The 23,540-nt window shown below is 44.6% G+C and overlaps 2 protein-coding genes across 2 annotated transcripts; one reads left to right on the forward strand and one right to left on the reverse strand.

Annotated features, from left to right (window-relative positions):
- Positions 1–1,268: 1,268 nt before the first annotated feature.
- Positions 1,269–2,207, reverse strand: LOC119842993 (olfactory receptor 52N4-like). Its single transcript, XM_038371883.1, has one exon. It carries the CDS (start codon positions 2,205–2,207, stop codon positions 1,269–1,271), a length of 939 nt encoding a protein of 312 aa, XP_038227811.1.
- An 18,625-nt stretch (positions 2,208–20,832) lies between these two features.
- Positions 20,833–21,771, forward strand: LOC119844923 (putative olfactory receptor 52P1). Its single transcript, XM_038376390.1, has one exon. It carries the CDS (start codon positions 20,833–20,835, stop codon positions 21,769–21,771), a length of 939 nt encoding a protein of 312 aa, XP_038232318.1.
- The last annotated feature ends 1,769 nt before the right edge of the window (positions 21,772–23,540 follow it).

A 23,540-nucleotide genomic window follows, 5' to 3' on the forward strand; every position in this document is an offset into this window, starting at 1 on the left:
ATTTGCAAAGGAACTTCCCCCATCATGAGCTAAGTAGAACAGGTGTAGGATTATACAATAACTGACCAGCACTTATCACACATACCATATACACTTTCCACTACTTGTATCATGTGTGCCTTTGGCCTTCAGTCATTTGCAGACAGCCTGGGACAATTCTTGTGCCCTTGTACATCCTATCAGGGTGTTACCACAGAAGCCAGCAAAGATAATTGAAACAGTGACCGTGTCAGCTATTCCACTGGTAAAGATAGGGGGGAGGGAGTTTGTATAATGAAGATATCCATAAGATACTGCGAGTGGCACCCACTGGTACAGAAGGGCAGCGGAGCCCACAGATTTTAGGTGGCAGGTCCTTTCTTCCCAGCACCCACCCTCACATTGGGTTCAAATCCTGTCCCCACCCGTGAGTCAGACCCACCTTGCTCTCCCCAGCTGCTCATTGCTCTCGGCCGCTGTGTTACTTGTGGCATGGCCGGCATCCTCTATTCTGGATCTGGCCCAGCAGTTCCCTGCTGTAGCTCATCCCTGGCTCCCCGTTGGCGCAGCTGGTCTGTGCCGACACAGCTCCCAGTTCTGGTCTGCTCCAGCTGCAGTTCCCCACTCTGCCTCAGCACCGCTGATCTGCCTCTGGCCCAGCTTCAGCTGCTTCTCTGGCCCTTCTGGATCTGGTGGGCGTTGCCAGATTTTCACTGCATTATTAGCTCAAAGTCACTTAACAACTCACCTGAAAGTAGCGCCATCACTTTCTCCAAACAAAGGTTTCTTTTATTAACACATTTGTCTATACATAAAATAACAGATGAAAGCTTTCGTTACACACCTACTACAGATTTGGTTTAAAAAGAAAATTGACAAGCCCCAGCAGTATTCTGTCCACATTAGCAGCACATTTGGAGATGCCACCTCTGAGAGAACCCTGTTCACACAGGGACTAATGGAAAGCCACCTTGCATCAGAAAGCTGCAATAGCAGCTAAGAGTTGGTAATATAACAGTTACAGAAAAGCTGGGTGAGAAGGGAATAGGGGTTAGGCACTGACAGGTGATGCTGAAAGAAGTCAGGTGATGGTCAGAGAGAGGGAATTCAGCAAAGGAGAGAGCAGTGCTTGGTGATGGAGTGATGAGAGATTAAGTGTGAGGAATTTCTCAGACTGTGAAGCTCCACAATGCTCAGTTCAGTCAAACTGGGACAAGACACCCTTGATTAACAAGAAGATAGTCTTTCCCCCTCTTGTAACACAGGCTTTATTTCAATGTCCCAGGCGATCACATTCTGCAGGTGTATTTGCCCACTTTGTCACGAAGCTCTTTGGTTTTGACCCCATAAATAATAGGGTTGAGCATGGGGGGCATGAGGAAATAGAGGTCAGTCAAGATGATGTGAACGTGGGGAGCAATGCCCTGACCGAACCGGTGCATGAGAGGAGAGAAGAGTCCTGGAGTATAAGACATCAGCATCACACAGATGTGGGCTGTGCAGGTATTGAGGGCTTTCTGATGGGCTTTCTTGGAGGAGATTCTGAGGAGGACTCTGATGATCAGACTATAGGACAGGGCAATGAGAATCAAGTCGAATCCGACAACTACAAACACTATCACCAAGCCGTACATCCTGTTGATTGTAATATCTCCACATGAGATCTTCGCCACAGCTATAGGTTCGCAGTGCGTGTGGGGGATAATGCGGTTGGCACAGAATGGCAGCCTGCTCAGGAGCAGGGGCAGGGGCAGAATGAAGAGAACAGCTTTGATCAAACCTACAAACCCTAACTTAGCTATTCGTGCATTGGTGAGGATGGTGGTGTATCTCAGAGGGTTACATATGGCAACATAGCGATCAAAGGCCATTGCCACTAGGACGGTTGAGTTCATAACAGCAACTATGTGAAGGAAAAAAGTCTGGGTGAGGCAGCCAGCCACAGTAATGTCTTTCAAATCGAACCAAAATATGCACAGTGCCTTTGGCACAACGGAGGTAGACATGCTGATGTCTGTGAGTGCCAGCATGCAGAGTAGCAGGTACATTGGCTTGTGCAGGGTCTGCTCTTTGCTTACAACAAACAGAAGTGTAATATTTTCTAACAGGCCCATAATGTAGAACATAGCGAAAGGGATGGAAATCCAGATGTGAGCAGCTTCCAGGCCAGAGATGCCAGTTAGGAGGAATGTTGAAGGACCAGAGGGGGTGAGGTTGAAAACTGCCATGAAGTTTTCAATGTGTTGATCGGGCCCAGAAATGTTCAAGGTGCCTGTCAAGACAGTGAAGCACAGTTACACATGTTAAAATAAATAGTATGGTAAAACATTTATAGTTACTGTATTAACAGTCTAGAAATGGGGGGTGAGAAGTAGGTGGGGACATTTATAGAAATTATTTTAGTTATATTCAAGTCCAGAGAAGTCCGCAGAGGGTGCTAACGAAGCCAAGTGAATGGGCAACATGATTGCAGATAAACATTGATATTACTAACTGCAATGTTTATGCCTATTGGAGGGAAAAGCTTGAACTCCTCAAACACATTATGAGGTTCTAATTTAAATCTGTGAACTCAGGACAGGGAGCTGGGCATCATGGTACACACCTCTGGGAAACCCTGATCACAGTGCAAGCAGGGACAGAAACTAAGCAAAACGTTGAGATCCAGGAGGAGTGGGATGGCGAATCCTACAAAAAATACAATGCCATGAGATCAGTCAGTCAATGTTTCACCTTCCTCTAGACTCCTCTGTGTCGTACTGGGCACACAGGATATTGCAGAGCTAGAGGGGTTCAGGGAAGAGCAACAAGAATGATCAAGGGCCTGGGAAAACTCTGATATGGAGAGAGGTTGAAAAGATTGGGATTGTTACCTTTACAAAGGAGATGAATAAGAGGGGACATGAGAAAAGTCTGTAAAATACTGCCTGGTAGAGGGCAGATTGAGAATGTGTTCTTGGTGTCTCATACCACAAGATCAAGTGGACATTCAATTAAACAGAAATGTGGCAAAATCAAAACAGATAAATAAAGAATGCTTGCTTCACTCAATGCCAAAGTAGATTGAGGAACTCCATATCACAAGTGGTAGTTTAGGCCATGAGATAAGCAAGAATCAGGAAGGATTTGGACATTTACATGGATAGTGAGTATCCAGTTACATTAGTTACAGCTAAATAAATATTTTGGAAAGCATACATATCCAGGTGTTTCAGGACACAAACCAATCTCTAACTGTTATGCATTACGGTGACGCCTCAAGATGGTCAAGTTACTGTCCCCATCCACTTGCTGCTGGGTTTTTTACACCTTCTTCTGCAGCACCTGGGTCTGTCCCTGTTGGAGAGAAGAAACTGAACTAGATCGACCTAAGGTCTGACCCACGAGGTCATGCCTATGTGGGAAAGGAGCCAAGCGTCCACCATGGAAACAGACATTATCATGCTGGGCTATGACTTTGTGTTCAACAGAATGGACATGAAGGGCACAAGGATCTTGATATTTAGGGCTACAGGCCTGCACCTCGATTACTTCCCCTGTTTCTTTTGGTGAGACACTTTCTTCCTGGCATCCAGCTTTGTCGGAGATATAAGTTACAGTTGTTAACTGACAAGCAGAGACACGTATAAGCAACTCAGCTGCTAGCTCTTCTCATGCCTGAATATTGGTGATGTTTGCAAATGATTCAGCAATGGAGGGAGTAAATAATGAAGAGGACAGGTCACTGATTCAGCGCAATCTGGATTGGTTGGTAAATTAGGTCAAAGCAAACAATATATTTTCTAATATAGCTATGTAGATATATACATCTAGGAACAAAGAATGTAGGTGATGCTTACACATTGTGGGAAGCCAAATAATTCTGAAGGAAGATTTTTGGGTGTGAAGGGATAATTAGCTAATCATGAGCTCCCAGTGTGACCCTGTGGCCAAAACAGCCAATGTGATCCTGGGATGATAAACAGGAGAATCTCAAGGACAGGGAGCGCAGTTATTTTACCTCTGTATTTGGCACTGGTGCAACTGCTGCTGGAATTCTGTGTCCAGTTCTGGTGTTCAGGATTAAATATGGAGGATTCAGAGAAGAGGATTCAGAGAAGAATCACAAGAATTAGTAAAATATTAGAAAACCTGCCTTCTAGTTATAGACTCAAAGATCTCAATCTATTTCGTAAAAAGAAAAGGAGTACTTGTGGCACCTTAGAGACTAACAAATTTATTAGAGCATAAGCTTTCATGAGCTACAGCTCACTTCATCGGATGCATTTGGTGGAAAAAACAGAGGAGAGATTTATATACACACACACAGAGAACATGAAACAATGGGTTTATCATACACACTGTAATATAATGTAATGATAAACCCATTGTTTCATGTTCTCTGTGTGTGTATATAAATCTCTCCTCTGTTTTTTCCACCAAATGCATCCAATGAAGTGAGCTGTAGCTCACGAAAGCTTATGCTCTAATAAATTTGTTAGTCTCTAAGGTGCCACAAGTACTCCTTTTCTTTTTGCGAATACAGACTAACACGGCTGCTACTCTGAAACCAACCTATTCCGTGTAACAAAGATAGTCAAGGTGTGGCTTGATAACAGTCTGTAAGTACCTGTACGGGGAAAAATATTTAATAATAGTCCTTTCAGACTAGCATATAGAGGTGTAAAATGATCCAATGTCTTGAAGTCAAAGTTAAAAAAATTCTCACTTGAAATAAAGTATACATTTTGTTAAAGGGTGAGAGTAATTAACCACTGAAACAATTTACCAAGGGTCTTGGAGGATTCTTCATCACTGAGGCTATGTCTTCACTACCCGCCGGATCGGCAGGCAGCAATCGATACGGCAGGGGTCGATTTATCGCGTCTAGTCTAGACATGATAAATCAACCCCCGAGATTTCTCCCATGAACTCCTGTATTCCAGCTCAGCGAGAGGCACAGGCAGAGTTGACGTGGGAGCGGCAGCAGTCGACTCACCGCAGTGGAGACTCCATGGTAAGTCAATCTAAGTATATCGACTTCAGCTACATTATTCACGTAGCTGAAGTTGCGTAACTTAGATCAATCCCCCCACACCCTAGTGTGAACCAGGCCTAAGAAAATTTAAATCAAGGTTGGATGTTTCTCTAAAAGATCTACCCTAGGAATAATTTTGAGGGTATATTATACAAGCCTGTGTTATACAGACAAGATGATCACAATGGTCTGTTCTGACCTTGAGATCTCCAAACCTGTCTCCAGAAGTCAGCTGGAGGCATTTTTTCTATTCGTGACCATTTTGAATTTAGCCCATGGGGAGAAATTCTCATGTGACTGTGGCGCCTTCGAAGCATTATGCTACAGGTGTGTTTCACGAGTCCGAGGGATCCTGTGAGGCATTATATGGATGAACATTTTAGGTGAGGAAAATAATGACTTGAGCCACGAAATCTCGGCACTGTGTTATAAATGTACAACCCTTGCTATTATTGACTAACAGAGTCGTCTGGCTAATGATACTAGACCATCTGTTCTTTACCGTCTACGTCCCAATGGTACACACTTTCAGTCAGCTACCAGGTTTCAGAGCAGCAGCCGTGTTAGTCTGTATTCGCAAAAAGAAAAGGAGGACTTGTGGCACCTTAGAGACTAACAAATTTATTTGAGCATAAGCTTTTGTGAGCTACAGCTCACTTCATCGGATGGATCCAGTGGAAAATACAGTGGGAAGATTTATATACACAGAGAACATGAAACAATGGGTTTTATCATACACACTGTAAGGAGAGTAATCACTTAAGATGAGCTATTACCAGCAGGAGAGCGGAGGGAGGAACAAAACCTTTTGTAGTGATAATCAAGGTGGGCCATTTCCAGCAGTTGACAAGAACTTCTGAGGAACAGTGGGGAGGGGATAAACATGAGGAAATAGTTTTACTTTGTGTAATGACCCATCCACTCCCAGTCTCTATTCAAGCCTAGGTTAATTGTATCCAGTTTGCAAATTAATTCCAATTCAGCAGTCTCTCATTGGAATCTGTTTTTGAAGTTTTTTTGTTGAAGGATAGCCACCCTCAGGTCTGTGATCGAGTGATCAGAGAGATTGAAGTGTTCTCCAACTGGTTTTTGAATGTTATAATTCTTGACGTCTGATTTGTTTCCATTCATTCTTTTACGTAGAGACTGTCCAGTTTGGCCAATGTACATGGCAGAGGGGCATTGCTGGCACATGATGGCATATATCACATTGGTAGATGCGCAGGTGAACGAGCCTCTGATAGTGTGGCTGATGTGATTAGGCCCTATGATGGTGTCCCCTGAATAGATATGTGGACACAATTGGCAACCGGCTTTATTGCAAGGATACCAGGGATTCCTGCACATGGCAGCTGTACTTATCTAGACCCCATATTTCCCAGAGTTGCTGCTCTCATTATATAATGTGCATGCCTCGCAGGTTCCAAGTTGTTCCTGTGTAGCAGTCCTTGAAGCACCCTGCGGTGTGCATGGGTGTAACAAGAGAAGCTGCCCAGATGCCTGCCTTGGCATTTACCACTCCTGGTATTTCTCACCAGTGAGACACAGTCACTGATTACTCTGCAGCCAAGGGAGAAGGTGTGACAGGATGCACCTCACCCCTGAAGAGGAAGAGTTGTGAGGAGTGAGAGGTGACTTGGAGGTTGTGGGAGCGAGGAATGACTGGAGGCCATGGAGAAGACACTGGAGATGAGCGTGCTGTTGGAGTCAGGACAGCCTGGGATGGGGAAGGAGAATACGGGCAGCAGGATCAGAGTATGATGGGGAATTGATTCAACTGATGAGCAAAGATCAGGCATTTCACCAGTGAATTTACCTAATTAATATTCAACAACAACCATTGGAAACAAAACTGAGTAAAGGTTCTGTGGTTTGGCAGGACAAAAAGATTCTGACAACCCTGCCCCCCCCAACACACTCTAGGCCAAAAAATGTCCCTCCCTGCCTCCATTGCCCTCAGTGCTCCCCACCTGCCCATGGACACCCCACTCCAGGTCCCAGAACCCCCAGTGCTGGCTACTTGTCCATGTAGGTTGCCCACCCTCACAACTTCCAGCCCGATCACACCATGATACCCGTCACCCAGGACCAAAACTATGTGTCAGACCCCACACCTACAGAAACACCTCCTCAGACAAGGTTAAACTCAGTGTCTGCCTGCACCGGGGAAAAGCAGGAGATTAGCCTGAACAGCCTTTTGTGGGTGAAAGGAACCTCAACAACAGCTCTGCCTGTGCAGGGAAGGGGAGAGGGACAGACCTGGCAGAAGGGAGAGAGGGCGTGGAGACTAAAAGGAGCCAGCGTGAATAACTCTTCCTCTAAGCAACACAAAGCTTTAACGTAATGTGCCCCACTAGAAACCCAGACACTGCTTCCTGAGGCTGCTTTTCCATGTTGGCAGTTGCTGATGTCACCACAACACTGTGGTGAGGTTCTTCACAGGAGGAGGGATGGTTGGTTTGTGGGATGGCATCAAAAGCAATCTGCTGCAGTGTGATCCAAGTGCCGTTACAGTCTGAGATACCCCCCTATCCCAGGAGGTCTCGTCATGACTCTCTGATCTGTGCATTAGGTGGGATGTGCAATCTCTATTTCATCCAGCATTGGGACTCCATCCCACTGTAATCTGGATACTGCATGTCCCTTCCATCCCCCAGCACAGGCACACACTGCGTTCCTGGAACTCCCCCAGTGAGATTTCCAACCTCAGCTGGTTTGTTCGAAAACAGAAATGTGCTTTTCTTTTTACTGGTTTTTCTCATCCTCTCCAGAACCAGAGATGCCAGGGCATGGAGAGAACAGATCCCTCCCCCGCCCCACAAAAGAATTGTAATTCTAATTGTTCTGAACTTCTAAGCCTGTGGGTTTGAGATTTCAGCAACTCTCCTGTCAGTTTTTCTTTGGTCCAAATTAGCTCACCCATTGTTAGAGGCCACGGGACGACTCAATTTGAAGTCGCTGGAGGCTCATGGCTGTTGTAAATCAGGCCATTTATGTAAGTCCCTACATGTACATTTATGGTGATCTCATTGGGGTCAATATTTCACCCTTTAATCTGTTTAACTTTCTGCTCTGAGCTGTGAAAATTACGGCTTCTGTTCTTGCTACAGAGGGCCTATTTTGTTAAAGTGCTGAAAGAATCTGAAGGAAATTCCCAGTTTATAGTCCATTCTGAGCCCCACCATTAAAGTTGGGGATTCCAATAAACGTGGGCCCTGGTTTTCCTTTCAGGGAGGCCAGTGTCAATTTGGAGTGACGCACTGAAGAGCGAATATGAGAGCAGAATTTGGCCAGTGTGTGGCCCATTCTTCTTGTTAACGCTCTGGTAACAGGGATCCTCACTTCAGAGGCCTTGGCTGCACTTCCTAACAGAGCAGTGAAGTTGCTGAATTGGAAAACCTGAGCGAACTAGAGGAAAATCCACAAAAACCCAAACAGGAACCTCCTGAGACAGATAGAAGGACACAGAAAGTCTAAACTATTTCCAATACAATTGCAGTTCCAATTTGACTTGGTAAATCACTGCATTTTCTGACAGTACTAAATAGTCCAAGTTTCCATATTCTGAATTCTTGTGCAGATGGTTCTTGAATTGGACCCTTGAATGCTTCCTGAGCCCTTAGCATTAACTTTAATGCAGAAACAGGTGACTCACCAAAATCTCGCTCAGCAGAGAGAGGAAATCTCCTTATGGAAACAGGAAGGCAGAATCCTGAAAATCAGTGCATGAATCTCTCACATCTGATGCTCACTGTGCTGGACTGTGAGCTTTATGATTCCCTTGTACATTCCCTACAGACTCTCAAGTTGGCCAGTATTCCCAGACAATTCCCTCAGCTCGCTGGCCACTGGGAGAAGCAAAAAAATAGACGCTGGAGAACTACAGCTTGAGATCTTCCCCTGAGATGGAAGAAATTCCCTGATAACAGGGGTTCACATTGTGAGGGCAAACTGAGTCTTGTAAATATTTCTAAAACCCATTTTCAATTGATCATAGCAGCATACCGCCCAGGCAGTTGTAATATTCAGTCCATTAGCCTCCGAAATTCATTGCCACCCTATGGATACTGAATTGATGCAAGTCGAAGGGAATGGAAAAGGCTTTTTTCTGTCAGGATTCTGACATCAAAGGTCCTTGCCAGTATCCCTTTGTCGGGGACTCGAACCCCAGATGGCGCGGTTCTTTGTCTGATCGCAGAGAGACAGGCAACACCAGCAAGGTCCGAACACAAAGCTCTTTATTGAAGAGTGCACACAACAATAGAGAGCAGCCCATCTCCAAAGAGAACCAGCTTGCTCCTAGGCAAAACTAATAGGTTCTTATAGACAGGTCTGTCGCTTCACAAATTATTCATGAAATAGCCCCAAACCCCCCCTCCCCCTTTGCTTGTTAAATGTCCTTTATCATGCATGCATACCTATCTCCTATTGTATATAGCTTTTTGCAAGTTGTTATGCCTCCCCAACTTTCTTATCAATCCAGTTGTCAAACCGGAGATGAGAAGTTAAAACATACATGAAACAAAAACAGGGAGTGGAGACAGTGTGTCTCCATCTCATTCTCAGAACATCTGGTATGATAATGCAGGAATGCAGCAGGCCTCCCCTTTTTCTCACTCTCTGTACATTAAACAAGTATTTTGTCATCCTACTTTCAGAGACTTTCCCAGCAGCCTTTCTTGGCCTGACTTTGGTTCGGTTGGCATAACTGCTTCATGTTTAACTTTTCTCACCTAACACCTTTGTGAGGTCTAAAGTGGATATATATATAGAGAGAGATAAATATAGATCTATCTATCTATATCAGCTCTGAACTCTTCTAATAGGTCTTCTATTCTCTGCATCAATAAGTGTGAAATTTCAATACTGTGTTGAACTTTCCAAAATCAATGCATGAATCATTTTTTCTATCCTGCGTCAGAACTAGTACCATGGGTTTCTCCACTTACTCTGTGATTCCTTCACTCCCAAGGCCAAAATGACCTGGAGTTCATCTCACAAGGTATCCCATATTTTGTGGGGGATGCAGCCATGGAGTTTGCCTGATTGGTTTCCCTGGGGCCATTTCAGTATGGTGGTATTCTAGTTAGGTGTGCCCTGCTGGGGCGAGAACACAGCGGTAAAGGTATCAAACAACTGCTACATCTGGATCTTTTTTTTCGAGCTACAGTCTCTTCCCTGTGCTTTTGTAACAGGTGCCTGGGGACCTAATTTGGGCTCTGGAGAGTATGACTCTGATTGTTTGTCATGCCTAGAGTGCAGTCTGGGGGCCATGGGAACTGCTGTGAGTGATATTGTAATAATTTCACAGTTTAAAAAAAATGTTTAAGGAAAGGGCCAGGAGGAGTGGGCGCTAGTTAAGGAGCCAACCCTCTTTGCTAAACTGATAGTGGAACAATGCCTGTGTCCATGGAAGGGATGGTTCAGCAAGGAAAGCAGGATTGGGCCCAGACAAGCGGGCAGCTAACAGATAAAAAGATTGGAAAACAGGTTGGGAACCCTGAGGGGCATAGTGGCAGGAGTAAGGGAAGCAGTAAGTACAGGCATGGGAAATTCAGATCCCTGGCACAATGCTTGGAATGGTAAAATCTGACTTGATGAACGTGTCATTTTGGGAGATAAGCAAGTGATTTAAGGAAAGAGTGTGATAAGTTAACTCTGCAGAGGCTGGAGGGAATTAAACAGTTTAAAATTGTAAAAATGTTTAAAAAAGTGTTATAGGAAAAAAAAATCTTGGTTTCTTTGCAGCCATTCTAAAGGCAAAATGGGCCCTTTTACAAAGGAATGTCTGTAAATAATCCTAGCAAAAAAATCTAATTTAAATAATTGACTATGAACAATTTAGTCAAATTTGCTAAAAGAACATAAGGGTTTCTACTGGAACTTAATTGCCCCCAACTATATACAAATCTAATCTATATACAGCTGTGTAAAAATGTGAAATTGCAGCAGCAAATCAATGAACTATTGGCACAGCAGCTGTCTGCCATCACAACAGGGTGGAAAAGGGCAGCTGAGGTAAACCTGTGGTTAATGCAATGGACAGGAGATCTCCCTGACGTGGATGGGGTATGTCTTCAGAAGGCTAACCTAGGAGGAGGTGTGTAAGGGGTTACAACATACTCAACTAGCAATGTTAATGAATGTCATGAGGGATGCCTGGGCGGGATGATGGCCTTCATCTTAAACTCATGAAGTCAGCCCATATGTATCCACACTCACAAAAATATACCCATCCACGTGACAAATAACATCCCTGACCTGTGTGGCTGTGTATGTATGTAATATGTACTATGCAATAGTTACCGTATTACTTTGGAATGTGATGGCAATGAACGTGGTTTCCCTGGAGTAAATTGGAAAATAATTAAGCTAAAGAATTGCTTGTCCGGGAAAAATATTTGGATGTGCACCTTCAATGGCCATGGAGGAGCAGACCCAATGTTTCAAGAAGTAGACAATTAGGTGTAATGCATATGGAGAATGGAGTGTTCTGCTGGGAATGAGCACAGTTCAGTAATATAACACTTGGGGGTAGAATTGTACCATCATCTGGCCAAATTACACAGAGCTTTAATGTATTGCGGCCAGTTAGAAACCCAGACAAACCTTCCTGAAGCTGCTTTTCCATGCTGGCAATTGCAGATGTCACAAGGCTATAGAGGGGCTGCTCTCGGGAGAAGGAATGGTCCGGATGGGAGATGGTGTCAGAGAAAAAGTGCTACAGTTTGGTCCACATTATATTACTGTCTGAGACAGCCCCTGTACCTCTGGGGTACAGATGTGGGGATCTGCTTATTCTTAAAAGCTTAGGTTAAAACTTCCCCAAGGCACGTATTCCTTTCTTGCTTTGGGATCTCTGCCACCACCAAGTGATTTAACAAACAAACAATCAGGGAAAGGACCACTTGGAGTCCTAGTCCCCTAAAATATTCCCCCAAGCCTACACCCCCTTTCCTGTGGAAGGTTTGAGCATATATCTTCACCAGTTGGTTACAAAGGGACTACAAATCCCAAATCCCTGGGTCTTAGAACAATGGAAAAATCAGTCAAGTTCTTAAAAAGAAGAATTTTATTTAAAGATTAAAAGGTAAACGAATCACCTCTATAAACTCAGGCTGGTAGTTAACCTTACAGAGTAGTAGAAAATTCAAAGAGCACAGAGGAACCCCCTCTAGCCTTAGTTTCAAAGTTACAACAAATCAGGGATAAACCTCCCTTCAGCAAAGGGAAAATTCACAAGTTGAGAAAACAAAGGTAAACTAATATGCCTTTCCTGGCTGTTACTTATAAGTTTGAAATATGAGAGACTTGTTCAGAAAGATTTGGAGAACATGGATTGGTGTCTGGTCCCTCTTAGTCCCAAGAGCGAATGGACACACAGACAAAGAACCCAAAACAAAGCCTCCTCCCCACTGCCCCAGATTTGAAAGTATCTTTTGTCCCCATTGGTTCTTCTGATCAGGTGTCAACCTGGTCATTTGAGCTTTTTAACCCCTTACAGGTAAGGAGAAATTTTAGGCTACTCTTATGGTTATGACAGTATGTTTTAAACCTGCTCCCTATTAACTTCATTGGGTGACCCCTAGTTCTTTTGTTATGTGAAGGAATAAAAAAAAACCCACTTCTATATTCATTTTCCACACACCTGTCACAGTTTTATAGATCTATATCATATCCCTCTTAGTCATAAGAATGGCCATACTGGGTCAGATCAAAGGTCCATCTAGCCCCATATCCTGTTTTCTTACAGCGACGAATGCCAGGTGCTTCAGAGGGAATGAACTGAACAAGCAATCAACAAGTGATCCATCCCCTGTCACCCATTCACAGCTTCTGGCAAAGAAAGGCTACAGACTCTATCCCAGTCCATCCTGATTAATACACCTTGATAGACCGATCCTTTGGACCTATCCTGTGGAACTCTTAGCCAGAGGATAGAGGATATTGTGAACATCAAGAATATAATTGGTGCCTACTGCCTTTATGCCTTTAACAAGCTGAGTCCCACTGAATGTGGATGGACATTGGGCACCTAACTCACACTGAACATCTCCTTCCACCCTCCCTGTTCTAATTACAGCCTGTGCAATTACTCTAGCAGTGCACAGGCTTCAAGGCACATGCTCATCATTGAAGGGGGCTCAGGTAGCTGCTCCTGCCCATGACACGATACTGCACTATGGGGGTTTATGACTAAGGAGGGGCAATCTATGTTGCCCATTGTCAGAGAGAAGTTATCAAATCAGAGTGCCTATTAATCTGTGTTTGAAACATGGATGTGTGAGAGCCTTTCCATGTGCATGTCTTGTTCTCAGAGATTCAGAGCAGGACTCATCATTCTGGAAGAGGAGGAGGAGATGCTCAGATTCTATGATGATGATGGGCAGAAGCGCAGAAATTCTGATAAATAAATGAGTACATCTAACACTTTGCTCTTCATTCTCTCTCCAGGGATTCAGCAGCGACAGCCCACTCTATTGAGACTGCAATACTCATTTTGCCCTAATGATCTGAGCCTCTGGTTTTAGAGAATAATTGCTTCACTCCCGAGGGAGGCTCTCAGGGTCAATTTTCTGCTCTTCCCACTGCTCACAGAGCCAAGGGAATTGTCTGGGACTCCTGGCCAACCTGAGAGTCTGTGGGGACTGGATAGGGGAATCATAAAGTTTGCTGTCCAGCACACTGAGTGTCAGACATGTGAGATTCATATGCTGACTGTCAGGGGTCTGCCTTCCTGTCGCTGTAAGGAGATTTCCTCTCTCTGCTCAACAGGATTGTGGTGAGTCACCTGTTTCTGCATTAAAGTTAGTGCTAAGGGCGCGGGAAGGGTTTCAGGGTTAAAGTCAAGAACCATCTGGGTAGGAATTCAGCAGCACAGTGACTTGACCTGTTTAGTATTGTCAGAAAAAACAAGGGATTTACCTTGTAAATTTGGATTTGCTAAATTGTAAATTTTAGACAAATATTAGAGTGACCTAGAGAAATTGGAGGATTGGGCCAAAAGAAATCTGATGAGGTTCAACAAGGACAAGTGCAGAGTCCTGCCCTTAGGAAGGAAGAATCCCATTCACTGCAACAGGCTGGAGACCGACTGGCTAAGCAGCAGTTCTGCAGAAAAGGACCTGGGAATTACAGTAGACAAGAAGCTGGATATGAGTTAGCCATGTGCCCTTGTTGCCAAGAAGGCTAACAGCATATTGGGCTGCATTAGTAGAAGCATTGCCAGCAGATCGAGGGATTTGATCATTCCCCTCTATTCACTATTGGTGAGGCCACATATGGAGTATTGTGTCCAGTTTTTGGTCCCCCGCTACAGAAAGGATGTGGACAAATCGGAGAGTCCAACAGAGAGCAATGAAAATGATTAGCGGCCTGGGGCAAATGACTTATGAGGAGAGGCTGATGGAACTGGTGTTATTTAGTCTGCAGAAGAGAAGAGTGAGGGAGGGATTTGATAGCAGCCTTCAAATACCTGAAGGGGGGTTCCAAAGAGGATGGAGCTCAGCTGTTCTCAGAGTTGGCAGATGATAGAACAAGGGACAATGGTCTCCAGTTGCAGTGGGAGAGGTCTAGTTTGGATATTCGAAAACACTATTTCACTAGCAGGGTGGTGAAGCACTGGAATATGTTATCTAGGGAGGTGTTGGACTCTCCATCTTTAGAGGTTTTTATGGCCTGGCTTGACAAAACCCTGGCTGGGATAATTAAGTTGGGATTGGTCCTGTTTTTAGCAGGGGTTGGACTGGATGACCTCCTGAGGTCTTTTCCAACCCTAATCTTCTATGATACACTCTAAATCCACATGTAGGGTTTGATGTACATGGTCTAGTTTACACCCGACTTGAGCCAACAGTGACTTCAGCTGGAGTGGTCCTGTGGCCACTAAGGATGGGAGAGTACATTTTGACCGAAGAAGAACTGACTGGAAAGTTGCTGAAACCTCAAACTTATATGCTTAGAGGCTTAAATGAATCAGGATAACAGTTTTTTGAAGGTGGGAGAGGGGTCTGCTCTCTCTGTGCCCCTACATCTCTGATGCTGGAGAGGACAAGACTCACTAAAAGGAAAGAAAAATAAAAGTATGATTCTGGGGGAAAGGAAACCATGCTAAGTTGGAAATCTCACCAGGGAAGGTCTAGGAACACACAGTGTGTGTGTTTAGGGGATGAGAGTTTGTGCAGTATCCAGATCACAGTGGCACATAATCTTGAATCTGGGTGAAATAGGGAATGAATATCCTGCCTAATGCACAGACCAAAGAGATGTAACAAGGCCTCCTGGGGCAGTGGTGGTGTCTCAAACTGTAACACAATGTGGAGCAAACTGTAATAGATTGTCTCTGTCACCTTCCCACATCCAGACCATCCCTCCTCCTGTGAGCAACCCCACTACAGCCTCGTGGCAATGTCAGCAATTACCAACACAGAAGAGCAGCCTCAGGAAGGAGCGTCCAGGTTTCTAATGGGCTGAAGTACATTAAAGCTTTGTGTCATTTTGCGGAAGAGTTTCTCATACTGGCTCCTTTTAGTCTTCATGTCCTCTTTCCCTCCTGCTGAGTCTGTCCCTATCTCCTTCCCTACACAGGCCAAACAGCTGCTGGGATTCCCTATGCCCACTGAGAGGCAGTTCAATCTGATCTCCCCCTTTTCCCTGGTGCAGTCAGACACTGAATTTAACCTAGTCTGAGGAGATATTTCTGTGAGCTCTTGCCGTGGGATCTGGTACCTGGTTTTGGTCCTGGGTGAGGGGTATAACTGTGTGGCAGGGTGGAGATTGTGAGGATGGGGGACCTACATGGGCAGGCAGGCACTGATGGGGGTTATGGGAGTGGGGTATACAGAGCCAAGTGGGTTTTGGGGGCAGGGAGATAGGTGTACACACCTGTGGGGGTGGTGGGCCTTGACAGCGGACTGTATATGGACAGGCAGGCAGCGCTGCTGAAATAATTTTTGATTGTTAATCCAAGGACAGTGTTGGGACATTTCTTGGCTCTGGGTGCATTTGTATGTATCTGTGGTGGGGGTGGGGAGTCTCAGGTTCTCTTTGTCCTGGCAAGGCACAGAACTGCAGCCTGAGTGTCACAACCTTTATTCAGTTTTGTTTCCAATTATTTTTTTTTGTTATATAACTTCAGGCTTTCCCCAGTGGAAAGAGCCATTGTTTTTTGTGTGACACTGCACGCCATATTCTTCATCGTGATGTTATTTTGATATGATCATAGCATAATTATGATATATTTTATGCAAGATGGCTCATGTAAGATGTAATTGGAAAAGTTATGATCTTCTGAATATGATTATCCTATTTGTATGCGTGTACCATTTTTATCTGAAATTATGAATATTGTCTTCATATCAGTATTTCAAATGTAGTTACACCTGAGTAATGCCCACTAGGCAAGGTGCTTTCAGTCTAGATAGCTGAGTGGGAAGGGCCTATTCAGGTCATTGAGCCAATAGGGAAAATGGTAGACCTTTGGAGAAACTTATCTCCCATCTGGTGAGCTTTCCTGGCCCAGGGCAGGACAGGACGTAGAGCTCTGGGTCCTAGGCTACTGGTGGTTATTTTGGTTCTAATCTCTCTATTGTTGGTTTATGCAGTGGCTAATCAGAAAGCCTTCAAGTATCTGCATCTGGGTGTGTCCCTGGTGAATGCTGGTGAAGGTGAAGTACAGGGAGCTGGTCTGCATCTTGAGAAAGAAGCACATTGAGAGAGGGAGCCCAGGCTGGTGAATCAGAGGGCACAGTGGTACCCCAGTTCCAGGTGGCATCTTGGGCGGCAACTTGTCACACTTGACTCCTCTGGTGCTTAAATCTCCCATCATAGAAGAATAATAGAATATTAGGGTTGGAAGAAAACTCAGGAGGTCATCAAGTCGAATCCCATGAGCAAAGCAGGATCCACCCCAACTAAATTATCTCAGTCAGGTCTTTGTGAAGCTGGACTTAAAAACCTCTAAGGAAGGAGATTCCACCACCTCCCTAAGAATCATAGAATCATAGAATCATAGAATATCAGGGTTGGAAGGGACCCCAGAAGGTCATCTAGTCCAACCCCCTGCTCAAAGCAGGACCAAGTCCCAGTTAAATCATCCCAGCCAGGGCTTTGTCAAGCCTGACCTTAAAAACCTCTAAGGAAGGAGATTCTACCACCTCCCTAGGTAACGCATTCCAGTGTTTCACCACCCTCTTAGTGAAAAAGTTTTTCCTAATATCCAATCTAAACCTCCCCCATTGCAACTTGAGACCATTACTCCTCGTTCTGTAACCCATTCCAGTGCTTTACCACCCTCCTAGTGAAATAGTGTTTCCTACTATCCAACCTAGACCTCCCCCACTGCAACTTGAGACCATTGCTCCTTGTTCTGTCATCTGGTACCACTGAAAACAGATGATCTCCATCCTCTTTGGAATCCCCCTTCAGGTAGTTGAAGGCTGCTATCAAATTCCCCCTCACTCCTCTCTTCTGCAAACTAAATAAAACCAGATCCTTCAGCCTCTCCTCATAAGTCATGTGCTCCCGGCCGCTAATCATTTTCATTGCTCTCTGTTGGACTCTCCGATTTGTCCACATCCTTTCTGTAGCGGGGGACCAAAAACTGGACACAATACTCCAGATGTGGCCTCACCAGTGGCAAATAGAGGGGAATAATCACTTCCCTCAATCTGTTGGCAGTGCTCCTACTAATGCAGCCCAATATGTTGTTGGTCTTTTGGCAACAGGGCACATTGCTGACTCATATCCAGCATCTTGACCACTGTAATCCCCAGGTCCTTTTCTGCAGAACTGCTGCTGAACCAGTCGGTCCCCAGCCTGTAGCGGTGCATGGGATTCTTCCATCCTAAGTGCAGGAATCTGCACTTGTACTCTGCACTGACACTTGGGGCATGCCACTTCATACCAGCTGCCCACTAGACATTGAGGCATTGATCATACTCTGACCCCCTGTCCGTACCCTCCTTCCCCATCGCAAGCTGCCCCGATTCCAACGGCACGCTGGTCGCCAGTGTCTTTTTCATACTCTCCAGTCATCCCTGGCTCCTACAACCTCCGAGCTGCCCCATATTCCCCACAGCTCTTGGTTAGATATATCACACACTAGTGACAAATGCAAAGGCTGGCATCTGTGTGGCTTCTCTTGTTACACCAGTACACAGTACATGGTGCTTCAAGGGCTGCTACACAGAAACTACTCACAAGCTGTGAAGTTTGCACTTTATATAATGAGAGCGGGCAACCTTGGGACATGTGGGGGCCTAGATAAATACAGCTGCCATGTGCAGAAACCACTGGTAGCTGACTGAAACAGTGGGCTACTAGGACAGAGATGGTCAATCCAGGATGTTCTGGGACCATTTACTAGACAGCTCCATTAGTCATTCATGGTGAGGGTTGTCAATTCATTCCTCAGACCAGAGATTTTATGGGCTCAAGTCATTATTTTTCTCACTAACGCATTCATCCATGCAGTACCTCATGGGATCCCTCAGCCTGCGAAATACACATTTCCAAGGGGCCACAGTCAGATGAGATTTTCTCTCCAGAGGGCTAAATGCAACATGGTCACAAATAGAAAAACTGCCTTCAGTAAGCTCAGGCACGAGCTTGCATGGGTAATATCTCCAGCTGACTCCTGGGGACATATTCGGCGATTCCAAGGGCAGAAGGGACCATTGTGATCCTCCAGCCTGTTTAACAGAGGCTTGTATAATTTACCCCCAAAAGTATTCCTAGAGCAGATCTTTTAGAGAAACATCCAACCTTCATTTAAAAATTCTCAGTGGTGAAGAATCCACCAAGACCCTTGGAAAGTTGTTCCAGTGGTTAATTAGTCTCACCATTTAAAAATGTCCACCTTATTTCCAGTCAGAATTCCTTTAACTTCAGCATCCAGCCATATACATCTTACACCTCTGTATATGAGCCTGAAAAGCATATTATTATATATTGGTTTCCCGTGTAGGTAATTATTGACTGTTATCAAGTCATCCCTTGACCATCTTTGTTAAACGAAACAGATTAAGATCTTTCAGTCTATCACTATAATCAGGTTTTCTAATCTTTTACTAATTCTTGTGATTCTTTTCTGAACATAGCCCCAGACAAAGTTGGGTGCCTGCAAGAAAATATCTCACCAAAAGACACAAGGGATGTAACAGGTGCAGCCTAAATACCAAGACTCTTGTGCCCTTTGTGCCCATTCTGTTAAGCGCAAATTCATAGCCCAGCATGATAATGTCTTTTTCCATGGGGGAATCTTAGCTCCTTTCCAACATAGGAATGGCATCGTGGATCAGAACTATGGTCCATCTAGTCCATTGTCCTCTCTCTGGTTACACAGCTATTTTAGAACACATTGTTTCTTCAAACCAGTTTCCCAACCAGTCCAGATTGCTCTGAATCTATGACCTGTCTCTTTATTTTTTACAATCTCTCAGTGTTTGTGTAATCTGCAAATTTCAGTTATCTTCAGGAATGGGAAGGGTTAGCAGCTGAGTGGCTGACAAGTCTCTGCTTACACTTGTCAGTTAACAACTGTATCTTCTGTCTCAGACAAAACTGGATGCCTGCAGAAAGTGTCTCACCAAAAACAAACAAACAAAAAAACCAAGGGAAGTAACAGAGATGCAGACCTGTAGCCCTAAATACCAAGACCCCTGTGCCCTTCCATAGATCAGCATGATAATGTCTGTTTCCACAGTGGAAGTGTGGCTCCTTTCCAATATAAGAACAGCATTGTGGATCTGACCTGTAGTCCATCTGGTCCAGTGTCCTTCTCTGATAGTGACAGCCTCAGGAGCTGCAGAACAGCTAGTGATTGGTTTTTACCCTGAAACATGTGAGTGTATAGGTTTTCTAAAATATTTACTTAGTTGTAACTATTGCAGCTGGATAGTCTTACTGTCCATACAAATGTCCCTCCCTTTCCTGATTTTTACATAGTTCACAGCTCAATTATCTCTTGTGGCAATGAGTTCCTTGGTCTAGTTAGGCACTGAATAAAGAAAAATCCTTTTTTATCTTTTTTGAATTTGCCACATTTCTGTTTAATTGAATGTCCACTTAATCTTGTGTTATGAAACAGGAAGAACGCATTCTTGATCTATTCTATACCAGAATGTATTTTATAGACTTTTCTCATAACCCCTCTAATTCATCTCAATTGTAAGGTAACAATCCCAGTCTTTTCAACCTCTCTCCTATGAGAGTTTTCTCAGTCTTTGAATCTTCTGATTGCCCCTGCCTGAACCACTCTAGTTCTGCAATATCCTGTGACACGGGTGCCTAGTACTACATAGAAAAGTCTAGAGGAGGGTGAAACATTGAGTCAATGACCTCATGGCACTGTATTTTCTGTATGATTCTTCATTGTACTCCTCCTGGATCCTAATATTGTGTTCAATTTCTGTGTGTGATTGCACTGTGAGAAGGGTTTCACACAGCTGTGTACCATAACACCCAGGTCCCTGTCCTGAGTTCATACAGTTAAATTAGAACTTTGTTAGGTGTTTGAGGAGTTCAAGTTTTTCCCTCCAATGGGCATACATGCTGCAGGTATCTACATTCAAGTTCATCTGCCATCATGCTGCTCATTCACCTGGCTTGGTGATCTCCCTGTAAGGACATCTCTGGACTTGACTCTGACCTAAATAATTTGTTGTCATCTGTAAATGTTTTGCAACTCACTGCTCATCTCCCTTTCTAGATTAGTAATAACTACAAAATATTTACTGTACTATTTGTAATAAAGTATGTAACCCACTTCATTATGTTTCCCTATCATTACAGGCATCTTGAGCATTTCGGAACCTGATCGATGCATCGATCACCTCATGGCAGGAATCAACCTCACACACTCTGTCCCTTCAACATTCATCCTAACAGGCATCCCTGGCCTGGAAGCTGAGCACCTCTGGATGTCCATCCCTTTGTCTACATTCTACATTATTGGAATGTTGGGAAATTTCACAATTCTCTTTGTCATAGGCAAAGACCAGACCCTGCACAAGCCAATGTACCTGCTGCTCTGCATGCTGGCGCTCACAGACATTGGCACGACTACCTCCATCATGCCGAAGGCACTGTTTATATTTTGGTTTAATTTAAAAGTTATTACTGTGGGTGGCTGTCTCACCCAAATGTTCTTCCTTCATGCGGTTTCTGCTCTGCACTCAGCCATACTCATGGCTATGGCCTTTGATCGCTACGTTGCCATATGTCACCCTCTGAGATATGCCACCATCCTCACCAATGCACGCATAGCTATGTTAGGGCTGATGGGTTTGATAAGAGCTGTTCTCATAGTACTTCCCCTGCCCTTGCTTTTAAGCAGGCAGCCATTCTGTGCCAACCGCATTATCCCCCACACGCACTGTGAGCACATAGCTGTGGTGAAGATGTCATGTGCGGACACCACTGTAAACAGGACGTATGGCTTGATGATGGCTTCTTTAGTCATGGGGTCAGACCTGATGCTCATTGCTGTGTCCTACAGTCTGATCACCAGGGCCCTCCTAAGAATCTCCTCCAAGAAAGCCCATCAGAAAGCCCTTAACACCTGCACAGCCCACATCTGTGTGATGCTGACGTCTTATATATCCGTCCTCTTCACCACTCTGACACATCGCTTCGGTCAGGTCATCCCTCCCCATGTTCACATCATCTTGGCTGACCTCTTCTTCCTTGTCCCTCCCATGCTCAACCCTATCATTTATGGGGTCAAAACCAAAGAGCTTCGTGACAAAGTGGGCAAATACACCTCTAGAAGGTGATCAGCTGGGGCCACTGAATTTAAACCTGCCATACAAGAGTGGGAAAGGAGATCTCCCTGGTAACCAAGTGTGCTATCTTCTAGTTTGGCTGTTCTCAGCATTGTGGAAGTTCACAGTGTGAGAAGTTTCTCACACCTAACATTTTATCACTCCATCACAAAGCTCTGCTCTGCACAAAGCTCTCTCTGTCACTAAATTCTCTCTCTGCCATCACCTGATCTCTTTCAGCATCGCTTGTCAGTCCCCAACCCTACCCACCCTTACAGTGCTAAGTTGTATTGTGCTCAGCCCATCATGACCTAGATTGGCCAATATGTCATTTTTGTGACTGTTTTGTGGAGACCTTGAACTGTTGGAGCAACAGGGGAGAGTTTTGCTTATAGTTCACTGGCCTCATACTCAGAACAACCAAGTAGAGCCCTTTTGGATTGAAGGTTTCAAACATATGGATGCTCCTAGGGACAAAGACTTTAGTCAACTTGGCTTGCTTGCTCTTTCATTGCTGTTGCTACACTTTAGCAATGCTGCAGTGGAAAGACTGTTTTTTTCAGATAAACTTGATAAAAACAAAACTGTGCAACAAGATGCAAGAGGAACTTTTAGAAAACCTTCTTAATGTTAGGGCGTACAGGCTAGAACACAAAATGTGTTGTGAACATTTTCCACCAATGACAGAAAAGATTGCTCTGGTAACTGCTGATATATGACCACCAGCAGAAGCATTCTACTTCCAACAAAGGCAGCAAGGGTGAAATGTTGCCTTCTAGAGACTAATATTCAATACCATCACTGAATGCTATTAGAAATAAATACAATAATGTTGTTTTTAAACTACATATGTTTTGGGCTATTTTTAACACCATCACTTTCAGTGTTTTGTTTGAAACATTTGCTAACACTCAGTCAAGATACATGTATCAATACTGCAGGTTTGATTTTGAATTTGCTTTTCATCTCACAGCTTTTATGCTAATGTGGACTGTTAGAGAGCTTATTCCTTCTCTCTCCCATTTCCCTGGTCCTTCTCGCATGAACAGAGAGCAACAATACCCAAAGTCTGAAGGTGCAAAGAATTCAATGTTTATTGGGGTGAACTTCCAGCAATCTTAAATCCAAGTTCCTTTTTCCTTATTTTCAAATCCCAATTTACTTCCCGTTTGCCCCTAATTTATATAGTTATATTATAGCTATACCTATAAGCAGCACTGAGCCAGAAGAACCAGAGCTGGGCTGGAGGCAGAGAAGCAGAGCTCAGGCAGAGCTCGGGAGCTGCAGCTGGATCAGACCAGAACCAGGAGCTGGGTTGGCACCGACCAGCTGCGCCAATGGGGAACCAGGGCTGAGCCACAGCAAGGGGCTGTAGGGCCAGAGCCCAGGATAGTGGAGGCCAGCTGTGCCTCAAGTAAAATGGCAGCCAAGCAAAAGGAGCAGCTGAGGAGAGCAAGGTGGAGCCATAGGCAGAGGGCCCAACACAGGGAGACATCACCAGACAAGATGGCCTTGAAGGCTAGACACAGAAGGGGGGATGTGAACCTGATGGGAGGGCAGAATGATGGGGAGAAGGGTCCTGCCACCTAGAGCCCGAGGGCATGTGGCACTGCCAGAGCGGGTGTCTCGCTCCAGCACAGCAAGAGTGGGTCCTGGGACAAGTGAGGAGCAGACTGAACTTTTCTTCTGTCCCAGAGACAGCTGTTTGTGACATTTCATGTGCCCATAAGGTGGGTTCCTTGTTTCCCTTAACCTTGTTTTTTCTTTATTTTCTTTATTTA

Source organism: Dermochelys coriacea, chromosome 1, assembly GCF_009764565.3.
Source record: "Dermochelys coriacea isolate rDerCor1 chromosome 1, rDerCor1.pri.v4, whole genome shotgun sequence".
Taxonomy (NCBI): Eukaryota; Metazoa; Chordata; order Testudines; family Dermochelyidae; genus Dermochelys; species Dermochelys coriacea.